This window comes from Dendrobates tinctorius, unplaced genomic scaffold (genome assembly GCF_039654945.1).
Source record: "Dendrobates tinctorius isolate UK_male_01 unplaced genomic scaffold, ASM3965494v1 ptg000064l, whole genome shotgun sequence".
In the NCBI taxonomy this organism is placed as follows: Eukaryota; Metazoa; Chordata; class Amphibia; order Anura; family Dendrobatidae; genus Dendrobates; species Dendrobates tinctorius.
Window position 1 is genome coordinate 44,610,114 of NW_027361732.1, and position 18,844 is coordinate 44,628,957.

An 18,844-nucleotide genomic window follows, 5' to 3' on the forward strand; every position below is an offset into this window, starting at 1 on the left:
TCGTAAGACCGATACATTCCTCAAAAGATCTTGGGAAGCTTGTACGGCAGCCTTTAAGCCCGCAATAGCAGCCACATGTACGGCAAGATCTATGTTGGTGTGGCTGAACGACTTGGAGGACAATATTAAAAATGGAGTAGCTAGGAGTAGGCTTCTTTCCTCTATGCCCCTCATTAAAGGAGCAGCGGCCTTCCTCTCCGACTCCTCTGCGGATTCTCTCCGGTTGTCGGCTAGAGCCGCGGGACTGACCAATGCAGGCAGGCGGGCCTTATGGTTGAAGGGGTGGAAAGGAGACACACAAACAAAAACTAGATTGTGTGCTATACCCTGCCAGGGTAAGTACCTGTTTGGTACAGAACTGGATGAAATTTTGACAAAAGCGGGGGAGAGGAAAAAGGGGTTCCCTAACCCGTATGTTCCGTTCAACAGGAGGGCCTACAGGAAGCCGCCGTTCGGAAAAAAGAAAGACTTTAGACCCCAGGATCGCTGGGGAAATAAGGACCCCAAGCAAAGAGGCAACCTATTCGGGAAACGTCCCTTCAGAGGAGACAGATCCCGATAAAACCGATATACCGGTAGGTGGCATTCTATTAAGATTCAGCCGCCAATGGATGAAGGTGACATCAAACCCGTGGGCCCTAAGTATTGTATCATCAGGCCTAAAATTAGAATTCGTTCGGTATCCACCGAACTCCTTCTTATTGACTTCTATGAAGTCCCGTTCTCGGCAGGAAGCACTGGAGATGGAGATTGCGGTACTGCTATCTAAACAGGTTCTAGTGGAGGTCCCAGACGACGAAACAGGGATGGGCTTTTATTCTCCTCTATTCTTAGTCCCAAAACCAGATGGCTCTTACAGGACTATAATAAATTTAAAAAAACTTAATACCTTCCTAAGACTGAGGTCGTTTAAAATGGAGTCGATTAAGTCTGCAATAAAGCTTTTGTTTCCCAGGTGTTATATGGCGGTCTTGGACCTAAAGGACGCCTACTACCATCTCCCCATATATCAAGGACACCAAAGGTTCCTGCGGGTAGCAGTCTGGTTCAGAGGTCGGATTCAGCATTTCCAGTTTGCGGCAATGCCATTCGGGCTATCCATGGCTCCTCGGGTATTTACCAAATTAATGCTGGAAGTAATGTCATATGTAAGGCTGAATGACACCCTAGTTGTCCCTTATTTAGACGACCTGCTCATAGTGGGGAATTCTGTTTCACAGTGTGAAGCAAGAATAGCTAGAATTATCTCATCCCTACAAACACTGGGTTGGCTAATTAACTGGGAGAAATCCAGACTGGAGCCAGTGACCTGTCAAAGGTTTTTGGGCCTGCAGGTAGACTCCGTAACTGAGGAGTGCTTTCTGCCAAACGCCAAAGTAATGGCCATGATTGACAAAGTACAGAATGCTACAGGAAGACCCGTAATATCATTGAGACAGGGCATGTCCTTGCTGGGGTCACTAATATCATGCATTCCAGCGGTGCAATGGGCTCAGTTCCACTCTAGAGGACTACAGTGGGCTATTCTGCAGGAGACAGACTGCAGGGGCGGCTGGAAGGGAAGATATCCCTATCGCCCGAGGTGGTTGAATCCCTAAAATGGTGGTTAATTCCTTCCAATCTATCGAAGGGAGTACAGTGGTGGGTGACTCCCTCCAAGATACTCACCACAGATGCCAGCCCCTTAGGTTGGGGAGCCCACCTAGAGGAGCACATGGTACAAGGCTGGTGGCGGGAGAATGAAATAGAGGCCTCCTCTAATGTAAAGGAGCTAACAGCGATTTTTTTTTTTATGCGATATCTCGCTTCCTTCCGCAGTTGAGAGGCGCCCACGTAAGGATCCAGACAGACAATACCACCGCAGTGGCCTATATAAACCGGCAAGGAGGCACGCGGTCAATGCCACTGATGTCTATCGCGGGAAAGATTCTGGAGATGGCCGAGGTCCATCTTCTCTCCTTGTCAGCGCTCCATATAAGAGGAGTGGACAACTCCCGAGCAGACTATCTCAGTCGCCAGGCCCTATACCAGGGAGAGTGGGTCCTCAGCAGAGACGTGTTCGAAATGATAGCGTCAGAATGGGGCAGACCGGAGATAGACCTATTCGCAACCAGAGCCAACAGGCGCGTAAAAAGGTTCGCTTCTCTCTACAGGTCGGACAACCCAGATATTCTAGATGCCCTCCAAACACCCTGGGCATTCCAACTAGCCTATGCCTTTCCTCCAATGGTGCTACTACCAACAGTAGTCAGGAAAATAAGACAGGAGAGGGCGAGGGTCATCTTGATAGCCCCGTTTTGGCCAAAAAGACCGTGGTTTTCATGGCTGAGAGCCATGTCGGTAACCGACCCGTGGATCCTGCCGCTGCACCAGAATCTTCTCTCGCAGGGACCCTGCTACCATCCTCAGGCCAAAGCCCTGCACCTAGCGGCCTGGAATTTGAAAGGGAGCTACTGAGGCAGAAGGGTTTCTCAAGGAACCTAATCAATACCCTGCTACAAAGCAGGAAGGAGTCCACGACAAAAATTTATGCTAAGGTGTGGAGGAAGTTCCTGGCCTTTCACCCAACAAAACTAGCTGGTGAAGTACCCATTACGGCCATTCTAGAGTTTCTACAAAGAGGCCGAGAACTTAGACTCTCAGTAAGCACTCTTAAGGTCCACGTGTCAGCCCTAGGAGCCCTGTTTAACTATAACGTGGCAGCAAATAGATGGGTGACTCGGTTTATCTCGGCCTGTCAACGAGCAGAACCGGTGCATGTGCCTCGACTTCCAGCGTGGAACCTTACTTTAGTTTTGGATGCCTTCACTCAGGCACCATTCGAGCCCATAAGCTCAGCATCAGTAAAGTGCCTCTCATTGAAAACGGCTATGCTGGTGGCCTTAGTATCGGCCAGGAGAGTGAGTGATCTTCATGCTCTGTCAGTAGACCCACCGTTCCTGTCAACAACACGAGACAGTCTCATTTTAAAGACGGACCCGTCCTATCTGCCCAAACGGGCAACTAAATTTCATAGGTCTCAAGAGATATGCCTACCTTCATTCTATGAGAACCCGTCAACACAGGACGAGGAGAAATATCACACCTTAGATGTGAAGAGAGCTGTGCTAGCCTACCTTGATAGGACCAGTCCCTGGAGGCAGAGTAGGTCTCTTTTTGTCTCATTCCAGGGCAGCAGGAAGGGGTCTGCAGTTACATCAGGCACGATATCCAGATGGATTAGAGATGCGATCACAATGGCGTATCTGACAAAAGGAGAAGACCCTCCACTGGGGATTAAGGCGCACTCTACTAGAGCCATATCATCCTCCTGGGCCGAGAGGGCGAACGTCCCAATTGAACAAATATGTAAGGCTGCAACCTGGTCTTCTCCATCTACCTTTTATAGTCACTATAGACTAGATTTGTCCTCTACCGAGGATCTAACTTTTGGTAGATCAGTCCTTAACACGGTGTGCCCGCCCTAGTGATTATCTCTGAAAATCTCTCAGTGGGTGCTGTCGTGGCGAAGAGGAAAAACCGGATTACTTACCGGTAATACTCTTTTGTAGAGTCCACGACAGCACCCGCTCACTTCCCTCCCGTAAGAATTTTTTCACACATGGGTCTCCTTGGTGGTGGAGATTATGATTTAAGTTAGATATGTGATTAAACTTAGTAAGCTTAAAACTGCATAGGGGTAAGATAAATGAATCGCCCAAGCAAAATGACTAAAACATGTATGGCGGTTCCTCCGTTGTTCTCGGTAATACAAACTGAGGGAGCGAGGGGGACCGCCCCATTTATCTCTCTGTAGGTTTCCTGTTCCTGGGGCGGATCCCCTCTCTCAGTGGGTGCTGTCGTGGACTCTACAAAAGAGTATTACCGGTAAGTAATCCGGTTTTTTAACTTAAAGCCTTTTAGAGATCTTTTCATCTTCAACTTGCTTAACTATCCACAATAACAGTATTTTTGACCAGGGGTGCCCAAACTTTTACATGCCACTGTGTACTTAAATAGCTTTTTCTTACACCCTGCTGAAAGTAAAGAAGTATATTCATTTTGCCTCTTAGGTTTTGGTTAGACAATGGATATTGATGAGTGTTTATTTGGATGCCGACACTTTCCCATAACACCCGCTGCTTATTCTTGGGCATTGTTATTAGATTAATAGTGGTGCAAACTCCAGATACATTTCATCAAAGATGTAGGGAACCAGTTCATCATCCGCTCTGAGAATCCTTGGTAGTTAGATTCACTGTGTAGTTAGGCAAACCTGTGATTTACTGTAAGAACCCATGTATATTGACTGTAACCTGTATTCTTAATACTAATTTGTGTTAACCTAAAGGTGGACAGTGGTTACACAACACAGACATGTGGATCCAGTATCATGGATGGTATTGGCACAGATGGAGGCTACAAAGAAATTGATGCACATATCTATGAAAATCAGAATGGGTCACGGCTTCTGAAAACAAAGGTAGACAGTCATTCAATACTGGCAATATTTAACCCCCGGAGCTTTTTTCAGTTTTGCGTTTTCATTTTTCGCTCCCTACCTCCCAGGGCCATAATTTTTGTATTTTTCCATCGATATGGCCATGTGAGGGCTTATTTTTTGCAGGACAATTTGTACTTTTGAAGACCATTGGTTTTACCATGTTGTGTACTAGAAAACGGGAAAAGAATTCCAAGTGCGGTGAAATTGCAAAAAAAAAAAAAGTGCAATCCTACACTTTTTTGGTGGAAAAAAAAAAATTCCAAACTTTGCTTAAAAAAAAAAAAAGCGCCATTTTCCGATACCCGTAGCGTCTCCATTTTTCGTGAACTTGGGATGGGTGAGGGCTTATTTTTTGCGCACCGAGCTGATGGTTTTTAATGATGGTATTTTGGTGCAGATACGGTCTTACGATCGCAACGTTATTGCATTTTAATGCATTGCCATGGCGACCAAAAAAAGCGTAAGTTTTTGGCGCTTTGAATTTTTTTCTTGCTATGCCGTTTAGCGATCAGGTTAATTCTTTTTTTAATCGGCGATTCTGAACGCATCGATACCAAATATGTGTAAGTTTGATTTTATTTTTGTTTTATTTTGAACGGGGCAAAAGGGTGGTGATTTGAATATATATATATATATATATATATATATATATATATATATATATATATATATATATATATATATATATATATATATATATATATATATATACACATACACACACACACACACACACACTGGTCAAAAAAAATAAAGGGAACACTTAAACACAATAGAATTCCAAGTAAATCAAACTTCTGTGCAATCAAACTGTCCACTTAGGAAGCAACACTGACAATCAATTTCACATGCTGTTGTGCAAATGGAATAGACAACAGATGGAAATTATTGGCAATTATCAAGACACCCTCAATAAAGGAGTGGTTCTGCAGGTGGGAACCACAGACCACATCTCAGTACAAATGCTTTCTGGCTGATGTTTTGGTCACTTTTGAATGTTGGTTGTGCTTTCACACTCGTGGTAGCATGAGACAGACTCTACAACCCACACAAGTGGCTCAGGTAGTGCAGCTCATCGACGATGGCACATCAATGTTCTGTGGCAATAAGGTTTGCTGTGTCTGTCGGCGTAGTGTCCAGAGGCTGGAGGCACTACCAGGAGACAGGCCAGTACACCAGGAGACGTGGAGGGGGCCGTAGGAGGGCAACGACCCTGCAGCAGGACCGCTACCTCTGCCTTTGTGCAAGGAGGAACAGGATAAGCACTGCCAGAGCCCTTTTAAATGACCTCCAGCAGGCCACAAATGTGCATGTGTTTGCACAAACTGTTAGAAACCAACTCCATGAGGACGGTCTGAGTGCACGACTTCCACAGATGGGGGTTGTGCTCACAGCCCTACATCGTGTGGCCCTCCAAAGAAATGCCATCCACACCATTACTGACCCACTGCCAAAACCGGTCATGCAGAAGGATGTTGCAGGCAGCAGATCGCTCTCCAAGGCGTCTCCAGACTGTCACGTCTGTCACATGTGCTCAGTGTGAACCTGCTTTCATCTGTGAAGAGCACAGGGCGCCAGTGGCGAATTGGCAATCCTGGTATTCTGTGGCAAGTGCCAAGCGTCCTGCACGGTGTTGGGCTGTGAGCACAACCCCCATCTGTGGGCATCGGGCCCTAAGGCCATCCTCATGGAGTCGGTTTCTAACAGTTTGTGCAGACACGTGAAATTGATTGTCAAACAGTGTTGCTTCGTAAGTGGACAGTTTGATTTCACAGAAGTTTGATTTACTTGGAATTATATTTTGTTGTTTAAGTGTTCCCTTTATTTTTTGAGCGGTGTATATATATTTTTTTTTTTTTTTATATAATTCTAAACACTTTTTTTTTTTTTACTTTTACCATGCTTCAATAGTCTCCATAGGAGACCAGAAGCTGCCATAGGCCGATTGGCTCAGCTACATAGAGGCGATGAGCAGATCGCCTCTATGTAGTTGAATTACTGACTTGAGATGAGCCCCGACCACTGGGTGGCTGATAGCAATCCGGCACTGACAACCATACAGGTCTCCAGGAGACCTCTGGTTGTAATAACACACCGGTGACCCGCGGTCACATGACGCGAGTCACCGGGGTGCATATTTCTGGCCCGATGGCCGGAAGCTCCATTTAAATGCCGCTGCCAGCTAAAGCAGACAGCTGGGGTATTCTCAGGCTGGTAAGGAGCCATGGATATTGATCCCCCCCCCCCCCCCCCCCCCCCCCCAACCTAAAAATAGCGGCCCGCAACCACCCAGAAAAAGCTTTTCTTGCACTTTGCCCGGCTCTTCCCACTTGTCCTGTAGTGCGGTGGCAAGTGGGGTTCATGTTTATGGGGTTGATGTCACCTATCCATTACTAATCCAATAGTTATATGGTAAATAAAGACACATCAAGTATAAAGTCCTTTATTAGAAATAAAGCAAAACACACTTTTCCATTTTTATGTAAAAAAACCCAAACTATTATATTCACCTAATACCACTGAAGCCCTTGTCTCCTGTAATAAAGCAAAAATAAAAAAAAAACAATATCCCTCACCTGTCTGTTTTTCTATCCCACGCCTTAATCCATGTCTGGGGGATTAACAGTTTTCTCTCTCGCTTCATTGGAGGACACAGGAAGCCATGGGTGTATGCTGCTTCCACTAGGACGTTGACACTACGCAAAACAAGGGTTAGCTCCTCCCCAGCAGTATATACCCACCAACTGGCAGAAAGCTATTCAGTTTTAGCTTAGTGTCAATAGGAGGTTGACATGGGCTGCTCTCAGCCCCGTATCTACCTTTAGGTTTGTTTTTTACTCGTGTATTTTTCAGGTCCAGCTTGTGATTCGGGCGACGAAGTGTAACAGCTCACTACGCTCTCCCCTCTAGAGACCAGGAGCACACTACTGTACCCTCTCGTGTCTACCAAGCAGGACCCCATGCCTCCTATCACTTCAAGCGTGTTTGGGGCATCCGCAAGACCGAAGATGCGGACTGGTCCTGGCCACTCCCCCCCCCCCCCCCCCCCCCCACGCTGCCCGTCTTCCACAGCCAGTCACTCAGGGGAGGAAATAGAAAATGCGGACTGGTCCGTGCCGCTATCTCCCTACGGCGCCTGCCCTCCGAAGCCGGTCGCTCATGGGAGGAAGACGGATTCATTACCCGATGGATTGCTCCCGGCCAGGATCCAGGTCTGTAAGCTCTGTCACTGGGGGGTCGGCTCTCATCCCTGGCAGATCTCCCCTGGCTCATAGCTTCTCTCCTTGTATGTCTATCCTTAGGGAGCCTCTCTCCCATCCTCATCTCATTGTGGTACACTTTACATGTTCGCCCTGCAACAAGAAGTTCCCCTCTGGTCAGACCTCATCCTCTGCCTTAATTGCAAACAATCTAAAATATCTTCCCAGGATCCCCCCTCTATTCGCACCGAAGGTATCTCACACTTTCGTCTTGGTTTTGGAACGGCTTCTTAATTCTGCACCTGCTAGTGGGTCTCAGCTACCCCCCTCTGATGCGTCGGATATTAACGCCTCACATACCCAAAGGGTTTCCCCTCAGAGGAAGTCCAGATATTCAAGAAAGCGTGCCCGCATTGCCTTAATGTTCAGCTTATCACCGCCTTCCAGGGCGCCAGTTTCCCCTCTGTACCCTCCATCAGATGCTTCAGAGGCACTACATTCAGACCCCCGTTCTGAGTCATATTCTGATCTGGACTCTGCACAGGTCTCTAAACTGCGTGACACAGTGGATAGTTTGATTGTCGCTGTTAATTAGACTGATATTAAAGACTGAGTTATCTCCTCCTGAACAGACTGTGTCTTTCAGGAAAACAAAGTGCCCTACCTGTGTCTTTGCCAATCACAACAAGTTCAACAGGACCTTCGCTGTGGAATGGCAGCACCCAGATAAGCGTTTCCAAAGAAGACGCATGAGTGTCCTGTAACCTTTCCAGCCTGACCTGCTTAACAAGTGGGCAGTGTCTCCTTTGGTGGACCCTCCGGTCTCCCAGATGGCCACCAAGACTATACTCCCTCTGTCTGAAAGTTCCTCTCTAAAGGAACCCTCTGACAGACACACAGTCTCTGGCTAATTCCGCCTTCGAGGCTGTGGGCTCTTCCTTCTGCCCCTCCTTCGCCGCCACCTGGGTGGCTAAGGCGGTCTCCGCATGGGCGAAGCATCTCCGCCGGGGCCCCAGTCAACGAGCTAGCCGATCTGGCGGACCAGATCGACCACACGGGTAAATATCTTGTATCCGCGTCTCTGGATGCAGCCACCTGCTCAGCCATAGCAGCCACAACGTCGTCGCGATCCGCAGAGTTCTGTGGCTTAAGGCCTGGGACGCCGACTCTGCATCAAAGTTCCTTACAGGCCTTCCCTTCCACAGTTCTCGCCTTTTTGGAGAAGAGCTGGACAAGATCATCTCCAACGCTACAGGAGGGAAGAGTACACTTCTACCACAGCAGAGGGTCAAGCACACGCCATGTCGCACTGCTCCTTTTAGGTCCTTTCGGAGGTTTTAATCACAGAGCAACCCGCGACAAGACAGATCCCCTGTGCCTCAACAAAGGAAAGGACCCTCCTTTAAGCCAGTCCTGACCTGGCACTCATGACCTACCCAGCACTTGTCCCCCAGGTCTGGGACCAAAAGGTTTTCGTCTGCATGACTGGGCGCCCCCACCTGGGAATCCTCTCAAGGTGGTTGGTCGTCTCCTTCAGTTTCGGGACGAGTGGCTGTCCGTAGTCGACGCCTGGGTAAGGGACGTCGTCTCCTACGGTTACAGGATAGTTTTCTTCTCTCCCTCGATCTCGCTTTTTCGAGTCCCGTCCACCAAGAGATACCTCTCTCTCTCATTCCGGGGTTTTTCAAGGCTATCGACTTCCTCTTCCGGCGTCATCATCTTCGTTCCCATACAAGAGCGCTTTTCAGGTTTTTATTCCAACCTGTTTGTGGTTCCGAAGAAAGACGGCTCAGTTCGTCCCGTTCTGGACCTCAAACTCCTGAACTGATACATACGTCTGCGCCACTTCAAGATGGAGTCCCTTCGATCCGTGATGGCCTCCATGCCTACCTACACATTCCCATCTTTCCCCCACACCAGAGGTTCCTTTGTTTCGCCATTCAGGGGGTTCACTTCCAATTCACGGCACAGCCGTTCGGCCTAGCCACCACCCCCTAAGTTTTTACCAAGGTGATGGCGACAGCGATGGCTATTCTACGCAGCCGAGGCATTCTCGTCATTCCCTATTTAGACAACATCCTCATCAAACCCGCATCCCCTGTGGCATGTCAGGAGAGCTTGCAGATCACCCTGGACACTTGCTTGGCTAGGCTGGATAGTCAACACCGCAAAGTACTCTCTGAACCCGGTCCAACATCTGGTTTTTCTAGGCATGCTCTTTGACACTGCCCAAGCAAAGATCTCCTCCCTGGCTCTCATACACGGAGTTCGATCTGAGAGGTCGCTTACCCCACTCCCTCTGTTTCTGCATGAGTGTGCTAGGCAAAATGGTTGCCTCAATGGAAGCAGTTCCAATTGCTCAATTTCACACGTGCCCTCTCCAACTCTTCTTCTGGCGAGATGGGACAAGTCGATTCATTCCCTGGATCAGGTGGTCTCGATTCCACCGTGGATAAAACAATCCCTGAAATGGTGGGAGCACTCCCAGTCGATCCGTCTCGTGAGGTCCTTCCTTTCCATTCATTGGAAAATAGTCACGACGGATGCCAGCCTTCTCGGCTGGGGAGCAGTGTTCCAGGATCTGACGGTCCAGGGTCATTGGTCAGCTCAGGAATCTGTTTTGCCCATCAGCATTCTGGAACTCCGAGCAGTATTCCTTTCCCTGGTACATTGGCAGGAACTTCTTCATGGATAGCAGATTCGGGTTCAGGCAGACAACACCACAGCGGTGGGATATGTCAACCACCAAGGGGGGGACTCTGAGTCGGGCAGTGATGTCAGAGGTCGCTCGGATCCTGTCTTGGGCCGAGCGGAATGTTCCAGCGATCTCCCCGGTTGCACATACCAGTGATCGAAAACTGGGCGGCAGATTTTCTCAGCCGAGAAGCGCTGGCTACAGGCGAATGGTCTCTGCACCAGTCAGTCTTCCACAAAATTTGTCTCAGGTGGGGGACTCCAGAAGTCGACCTAATGGCGTCCAGGCTCAACCACAAGGTTCCGCAGTTTGTGTCCAGATCTCGCGACCCGCTGGCAATCTGTATCGATGCTCTAGCGATATCTTGGGCACAGTTCTCCCTTACGTACCTATTCCCACCTCTGCCGCTACTCCCCAGGGTAGTCAAAAAGATAAAAGCGGAAGGCATTTCCATGATTCTCATCGCCCCGAATTGGCCTTGGAAACCCTGATACGCAGAGTTTTCAACCTCACAGTAGACACTCCTTGGAGACTCCCAGATCGTCCGGACCTTTTGTCACAGGGGCCCCTCTTCCACCAGGGTTCTCATTCGCTCAGTTTAACAGCATGGCTGTTGAAGCTGCGGTGCTGAGATCAGCTGGGTTTTCCAACCAGGTCATACAAACCATGATCAAGGCGAGGAAGCCCCTCGTCTTCCAAGACTTACCACCGAACATGGGAAAGCATATTTCCGCTTGTGTGACGATCACCAAATCACTCCAATGGTGTTTCATCTACCATCCATCTTGTCCTTTCTACAATTGGGTCTGGAATCCGGACTGTCTTAGTTCCATTAAGGGACAGATTTTGGCTCTCTCAATCCTGTTCCAAAGGAACTTAGCCATTCGCCGACCGCTTAAAACTTGTCCAGGGAGTGGCCCACACCGTTCCCCCCCCCTACCATCCACCAGTGGATCCCTGGGATCTTAATTTGTTACTTGATGTTTTACAAAAGTCTCCGTTCAAACCACTGCGTGAGATTTCGTTCACATTCCTTTCCTGGAAGATCGCCTTCCTGGTCGCAATCACCTCGATCAGATGGGTTTCTGAGCTGGCGGTTCTCTCCTGTCTTTCTCCTTATCTGATTCTTCACCAGGATAAGGTGGCCCTGCGTCCGGTTCCATCCTTTCTTCCCAAGGTGGTTTCGGCACTCAGATTCTCTGTTCATTATCCCTGAGGGTTCTCGAAGGGGTCTTCCTGCGTCCCGGTCTATCATTGCTCGTTCCACCGTTGTGGAAGCTTACCGTCTAAGAGGTAGAGCACGGCCACTGAGGATTACCGCACACTCCACGCGTTCGGTGGAAGCCTCCTGGGCAGTCCGTCATCAGGCATCGGCCTCGCAGCTCTGCAAGGCTGCTACATGGGCCTCCATTCATACCTTTACTAAATTCTACAGGGTTCATACTCGTGCTTTTTCTAATGCAAACTTTGGTAGAAAGGTCCTGCAAGCCGCAGTGGCCTGAGCTCTGACTTGAGGGTATTATTCTTCTTCCCACCCTTGGGACTGCTTTTGGACGTCCCATGGTTTCCTGTGCCCCCCCAGCGAAGCGAGAGAAAAAAATAGATTTTGGGTACTTGCCGTAAAATCTTTCTCGGAGCCTTCATTGGGGGACACAGCACCCGCCCTTGTTTACTGTTCATTGTTTTTTGAGTTTCTGCTGTTATCTGTTACGTTCATTCTGTTTATGTTCGCTGCTTCTCCTTCTGCTTTCTCACTAACTGAATAGCTTTCTGCCAGTTGGTGGGTGTATATTCCTGGGGAGGAGCTAACCCTTTTTTTTTTTGCATAGTGTCAACCTCCTAGTGGCAGCAGGATACACCCATGGCTTCCTGTGTCCCCCAATGAAGGCTCAGAGAAACAAATTTTACGTTGAGTACCCAAAATCTAGTTTTTAACCTACACGGTCCAAGATGTGACCGTCCAGGCCGAGAACCACTGATGACTGAGCTGCTTAGCAGGAGCTTAGGCTAGGTTCACATTAGCGTTTAAATCCACAGGGTGATGCTGCAGACTTCTTTCTTTAAGCTGTGTCTTGCGTACCTATCTTTACCATTGTGTATGCAGGGAATGCGTTGTATGCGGACGCGTGCGTCGTTTTGATGTACCCGCCGAACGCAAGAAAATGCGTCATGTTGCATTCGGAGGGTGCTTCAAATTATGCACGCGAACGCATCCGCATATAACGCATGCCCTGCGTACGCAATGGTAAATGGTATGCAAGATACATGCGGAAGTAGACGGAGCTTAAGGAAATGTTCGCAGTACCATGCTGCGGACTGAAACGCTAATGTGAACCCGGCCTTAGCGAGTCAGCCTCCTGAACAGTGAAAAATGATTGGTCTTTTTCTCCAAGCTGTCAATCACAGGTATGATGTGTAAATTGAGATTCTTTGCTACCTAGTTCTGTTACTCATTGTATACTGCATAATGCTCTTTGATTAGAGTTCTGGAACTTTGTTATGTTATGATATAGATCTAATTTTTTTTTTTTTTTTTTCTCTCAAAGGACTTTTTGGCATTGGATGTTAAAGGACACAGGCTGCTAGAACAAGAGTCTCCAGAACGTGACCGTCCTTTTCATAAAACTCACAAAACGCATCCTGCACTTCACTCTGGGACTTGGAAGCTTAGCAGTGACCGGCAATATAACAGGTTAAATAAAAATGGTATGTCTAGAGTACAGCAGAATGACATGGAATGATGCATAAGTACAACCCCACTCATTATTTTTTTCTTCTTGCTTGGTCTTTAGTACATCTCCAGAGTCCACAGCAGACCATGGATGAGAAGTCTTTATCACATTAGCAGTCCCTGTGGTTTACGTTCCGGATTCTGTGACAATTTAACCTTCTAAATGTGAAGAGGTGGTTTGTAACCACTAACTTAATGCCCTATTTATTAAAGCAATGCCTCCTTTTATTTCTGCTTTTATTGGTTAAACCCTAGAGTTGGGCAATGTGGTTAAAGTTTAGGTGACACTATATGAAAGTATTAATATGACAGGTGCTGCTAATGGATGGGTCTAGGTGCGGAGTCCTCACCGATCAGACAAAATACCATTGTGATGGCCACAGCTCCCGCAGGAGCGACACACAGCGGTCTATGGGCTCAATAGTCAATGTGTCAGCTGTCTGTGGACCCTTAGACTTATGAGACTGCTCCTGCAGGAGATGTTGACTTTAGAGAGGTATTTAGACTGATCGGTGAGGGTCTCGAAACCCTGACCCCACTGATCAGCACCTTTTATGGAGCCTCTGTCATACATAAAAACATTGGTATAGTGTTAGTGATGCTTTAATGTTGCATTGAAGGGTTCTTGTCTGCACCCCAGCCGCTAGTTTACCGTATTGTACATGGGCTTGTTCTAGTGCTAGCATTTACAGTTATACTAAAAAACCACTAGACACCTAGTAGGCGCCATAGGTCAGGAATTGCTAAGTCGGCACATTTTAAGAATGATTGATGTGTACCCCCTGTAAACAATGCCCATAATTACATGTACTTAGCCTTGTGGTTCATTAGAAATACCCATCAGGCTGACACATACTGTTACCTGTTATTTAAAACTGATGTGCTGCTTCTGTGGAAATTAACCCTTGCTCATTCCTTCTGTGTATACTGAAAGGCCTTCAGGTAATGTAAATGGAAACACAGTGACCTCCCACAAAGTGACAATTTAATGCATAGCGAACAATTTTAATGAAGTCTCATCAAAATGTTTCTCTCAATCCCTCCGGATCTATGTAATGATGTGTAAATGTAGTAAAATGCTTACCATTTACTACCTTGTCTGCTTGCCATGGCCGCTCCTCTGCTTTCTGGGCTGGCACAACGTCTCCTGTGTGCAGTTTTTCCACTAGCCCAATGTTAGTCTGAGAGTCAAAACGAGACTACTTAGATTAAGAAGGCGATTGGTCCACACCCAAACCCCTTTGTGACCTGGCAGGTCTGTTCTCAGGTTATATAGGCCAAAAAAGGACCAGAGTGACAATGGAAACCGAGGAAGAATGGCGATGGGCAAGTGTATTAAGAATACTTATTCATCATTACATAGATTACTAGGGCAGATTAATGAAGAATAAAAAAAATTTAGACTTCTTCCATTAGAGGATCTGTCACCAGATTTTGCCATACTACAGGCATACATTACATCGACCTAATGATTTGCTGTACTGTAAAAATCCACAACTAAAAGACTATGTAATCCTGAAAGTTAGCGCTGTATTTCTAAAATGCTCATTTAAATGGAAGCCAGAAAAGCAAATGTACTACACAGCTATCGAAAATCCTTGTCAGAATGAAAGTACACCAGCCTCATCAGGTCTAAGATACGGTAAATGTAATAATGTATGCAGATTGTATTGATAAATCTGCTGACGGCAAGAGTGGACTCTAAAGCCGATCTATGTGCTGTAAAAGATATGCTGGAGAAACTCCTTTCTATGGCCAATATGTTGGCTACATTCATACAGCTGCAGGAACAGAGTATGGCCTTCTCTGTTGAGCTGCTCTCTGTAGTACTAGGACTGACCAGTGATCACTAGCTTGCACACTTTCCAATTCATGTACTGGTCCATTGTAGACCATCACTGGGACCAGTAGGAATTGTAATGGTAATAAGTAACCTCCACTCGCATGTACAATCCGCAGACGCTGCTGCAGCAATGTGCCTTTCTGACACTTTATCTCCTGTGCCAATGGCCGGTCATACATCATCTCGGTGGTCTGGTGCGGTACATGTTAGCATCGCTCTGGGGCCACTGATTCCCTGCACACTATCACTGCAGGAAACTAAACAGGTCATCAGGGACCAAGGGGCATTGGCACTGGAGTATCGCAGTATTGATTTTGGTTAATTATTGGCAAAAAAAAACATTAAACCTGATGAGTTGGAGCGGTTCTTGGCAAACTACTATGGAATAGTGGAAGCTGGGGTGTGATGGGCTGTGAAGATCACTGACACTTTGTTTCCACAGTTTTCATGCATGAGGTCAGTTAACCTATTTAGGATAAAACATGCAACCCTTTCAATAGTCAAGTATGGTGTTCACCTTTTAGTGCCATGCCATGAAGGTAAAGTGTAGCATCTGAGGATTCTCTACTTACTGGGCATTTAGTGATCCCGTTTTCAATCCACTATGCCTTAAACGTAGAAAATGTGTAACATTTTTAATCCCATTAATCAGGACTTTTAATGAGATGTAATTTCTGACTAACTTTGTACAAATTGTATAAAAATTGGAATGCTGTGCTTACTAGCTGATGGAAATGTTACTGATTCTAGATCTAAGACTAAGGGCTCCTTCAGACGTATCGTGAAACTAACCAAGTGCGGACTGTCCGCAGGTCTCCTGACCTGAACTCGACAGCCTCCTATATTGTGGCCCGTGGTTGGACAAAGCTTCACACATCTGCATGAGCCATAATAAAGATACTTGAAAGAAGTGTACATTATGTATTGCTGCCCAAACAAGTAAAATTGTGGGTCTAAATGCTGCTGGACTATTATGTGTAATGTGAGATCAGTTATCATTGATTGTTTTATACTTCAAGGGGTTTTCTGGGACAACGAAAATTCTCATACCCATTCTCTTGTTCCATGGGTATTTTTGGTTCATCACAATGACATATTTCACGTTATATATTTTTCATTTGATTTTTTTTTTCGATTAAAGTCCCAGAAAATTCACTTATACTTTCTGAAATTGTGTAGAAACCATTGTATAAATGTATCTTGCTGCTTTCTTCAAGGGTAGGGTTTTTGTCTTAACTTGTACATATTGTTTTAGGCATCACTGTAAACCATGTCTAGTTATCAATAATAAATGTTATTTTTATTTTCAGTGGTTACTTTTCTTTATTGCTGCTTCTTATTCCTAAATGTATATTTTTACATTTTGTGTTTTCCCTCCTCATAAATGGTGATTGTCTGGTAGAGTTGTAATTGCATGCAGTTGCAATTTTCTGCTGTAACCCCTTAACCGCCGATACGCCTTTTAACGGCGGTAGCAAATGTATAGCGCCCCCCAGAGTCAGACTTTCTCCAGGGTCTCAGCTACCAGGGGTAGCCGAGACCCCAGAGAACATGATTCAGGTCAGTTTTTACAGACCGCGCTTTTGCAATCTCAGTCATTAACCGTATAATGGCAGCCGCAAAAAAAAAAAACGTCTGATGTGCCATTTAATTTCTCTCTCCTCTGATGTGATCGCACATCAGAGGAGAGAGAAATGGGGTCCCCGATTCCCCCCCCGGTAGTTCTCGGCCCTTGTGCTTCCCCTCCATGAGCGCCGCCATCTTCTTCCGGGAAGAAAATGGCAGGCGCATGCGCAGTGCGTCTGCCGAGGTCTGCCAACCGGTACCCAGCAACAATAGACCCTATCACAGTGGTCGAAATAAAAAAAATTAGTAAATAAACCCCCATAGGTAGGGAAAATAATGAAATAAGGAAAATATATTTTCATTTTACTCTTCGCCACGACAGCACCCACTTGGAGAGAGGGATCTGCCCATGGGAACAGGAAACCTACAGAGATAAGAGGGCGGTCCGCCTCTCCTCCTCAGTTGGTTTCCTGTTCCTATGGGAAACTGCAGGATTCTCTACAGCTCATACCTGGGCCAAGGAACCACCTGTGTAGTCTCTGTGGGAACGGCAGGGGTTCCGGTCCAGAAACAGCAACGGGGGAGTGCTGTGATCCGGCTCCCTCCTCGACTGATGCCGACCGGGGTTCCTCTGCAGAGCTACACGCCACCGGGATTTGGGAGGAACCATCCCGGTCCGTGTGGGAGCGCGGAACCGGAGGAGATTGTGGTAGCCTCCGGCGTTCCTAAAGGCTTCAGCGTCCAGGAGGGGACGCACATGCAGTGCCGACAGTAAAGGGTAAGGAGGAACTTCCGGGTTACTGGAGGTTCCTCGGCACAGGACGCACGCGCGGCTCCAGGGGAAGTATCGCGAGACCACGTGCGGGCATGAAGGAGCGCTCCCCGCCCCCTCCTAGAGAAAAAAAACAATGTTAATTTACAGAGCGGCCCGGCAGCTGTATTTCAGGCCGGACGCATACTAATTAGCCGCACCTCAGACAAGCAGGCGCACCTGGAGGGGGAGGTACCAGTGTAATGAAGGGGCTTACAAAAAACCTTGGAGATATGATTATTGCGTGCAAGCATGTCTTCCCCAGGACAAGACATGCATCCCCAGGCAGGTGATACAGCAGCACCCAAGGATCACTCGCGCTGAGGTTCCTCGGACAGAAGCCACGCCAACAAGCCTCCTTCTCAGCCTCCTGATCCGGTACCTACAGCTTCTCTGGGTGAGTGGACGACTCTACCTATCAAGCTGATAAATACTTTTCTCTTTCTCCCTCGCTACGTCTCCACCTCAGGCTAAGAAAAAAGAGAAATCCAAAAATAAAGAATGTGCCCTTTGTACACGTCCCCTACCGGACTCTTACACAAAAAGGCTATGCAAAAAATGCATTAATGAAGCCGCAAAACAAGCATCAACATCGGCCACAGACATAAGGGCCATGATAAGGGAAGAGTTACAGGCCCTAACCCAGCCTAGCAGTACACCCATAAGTATTAAGACTAACAAACCAACTGCGGTTAGCTTAGACTCTGATAGTTCCAATGCATCCACATCATCATCTTCCTCAGATATGGAGGGGCGTTTGTGTTTCCCCTTAGAGAACATGGACAACTTGGTTAAATCTGTGAGGAACACCATGGGGTGCACAGAGACAAGGGAGCCGCAAACAACACAAGAAATTGTTTGCAGGACTAACAGGAAGAGGAGAGCCTTTCTTGTTATACCAGCTATAAAAGCTCTGGTTAAGGCCTGTTTCACACATCAGTTTTTTTGTGTCAGTTAAAATCCGCCAAAACGGCGGAAAGCGGATCCGTTAACTGATGTGAACGGAAGCCAGCGGAACGTTTGTTTGACGGATCCTCCGAATGAAGAATTTTAAAGGAGCCGCTCCCCGGGAAGAAGAGAGAGAATTTTTTTTTCTGTCCGCCAGAAATGATTTCAGGGTTAAATTTCCTCCTGACTTCATTCCTCCGGGCATGCGCTCTATCAAAATGCGGATCCTGCAGTACAAAAAACGTTACATGCTCCATCCAGGCATCTCGGCGGACGCAAAAAAATTGACGGATCCGCAAAAAAAACGGATCCAACGGATGGCCATCCGTCAAGATCCGCCGGTAATGCAAGTCAATGGGGAAAAAAACGGATCCGCCAAAAAAAATGGCGGATCCGTTTTTTTTTTCAAAAACGGCGGATTTTGACTGATGGTCAAAAACGGAAGTGTGAAACAGGCCTAAGAAGGAATGGGAGAAGCAGGACCAGAGAGGTTATCTCCCCTCGACCTCAAAAAAGAAGGTACCCTTCAGCGATGAGGAATTGTCAACATGGTCTAAAGTCCTGAAA

General features: G+C 47.1%; 1 protein-coding gene across 3 annotated transcripts in view; it reads left to right on the forward strand.

Moving 5' to 3' along the window:
• BORA (BORA aurora kinase A activator) overlaps positions 1–16,261 on the forward strand; it is an 83,086-nt gene extending 66,825 nt beyond the window's left edge. For 2 of the 3 annotated variants that reach the window (XM_073580374.1, XM_073580372.1), the window contains exons 11-13: positions 4,331–4,462; positions 12,925–13,084; positions 13,171–16,261. In XM_073580374.1, coding sequence (XP_073436475.1) covers positions 4,331–4,462; positions 12,925–13,084; positions 13,171–13,223 — 345 coding nt within the window. In that variant the 3' untranslated portion in view covers positions 13,224–16,261. The remainder of the gene's footprint in view (positions 1–4,330; positions 4,463–12,924; positions 13,085–13,170) is intronic. The other variant, XM_073580373.1, reaches the window with a different exon arrangement.
• The last annotated feature ends 2,583 nt before the right edge of the window (positions 16,262–18,844 follow it).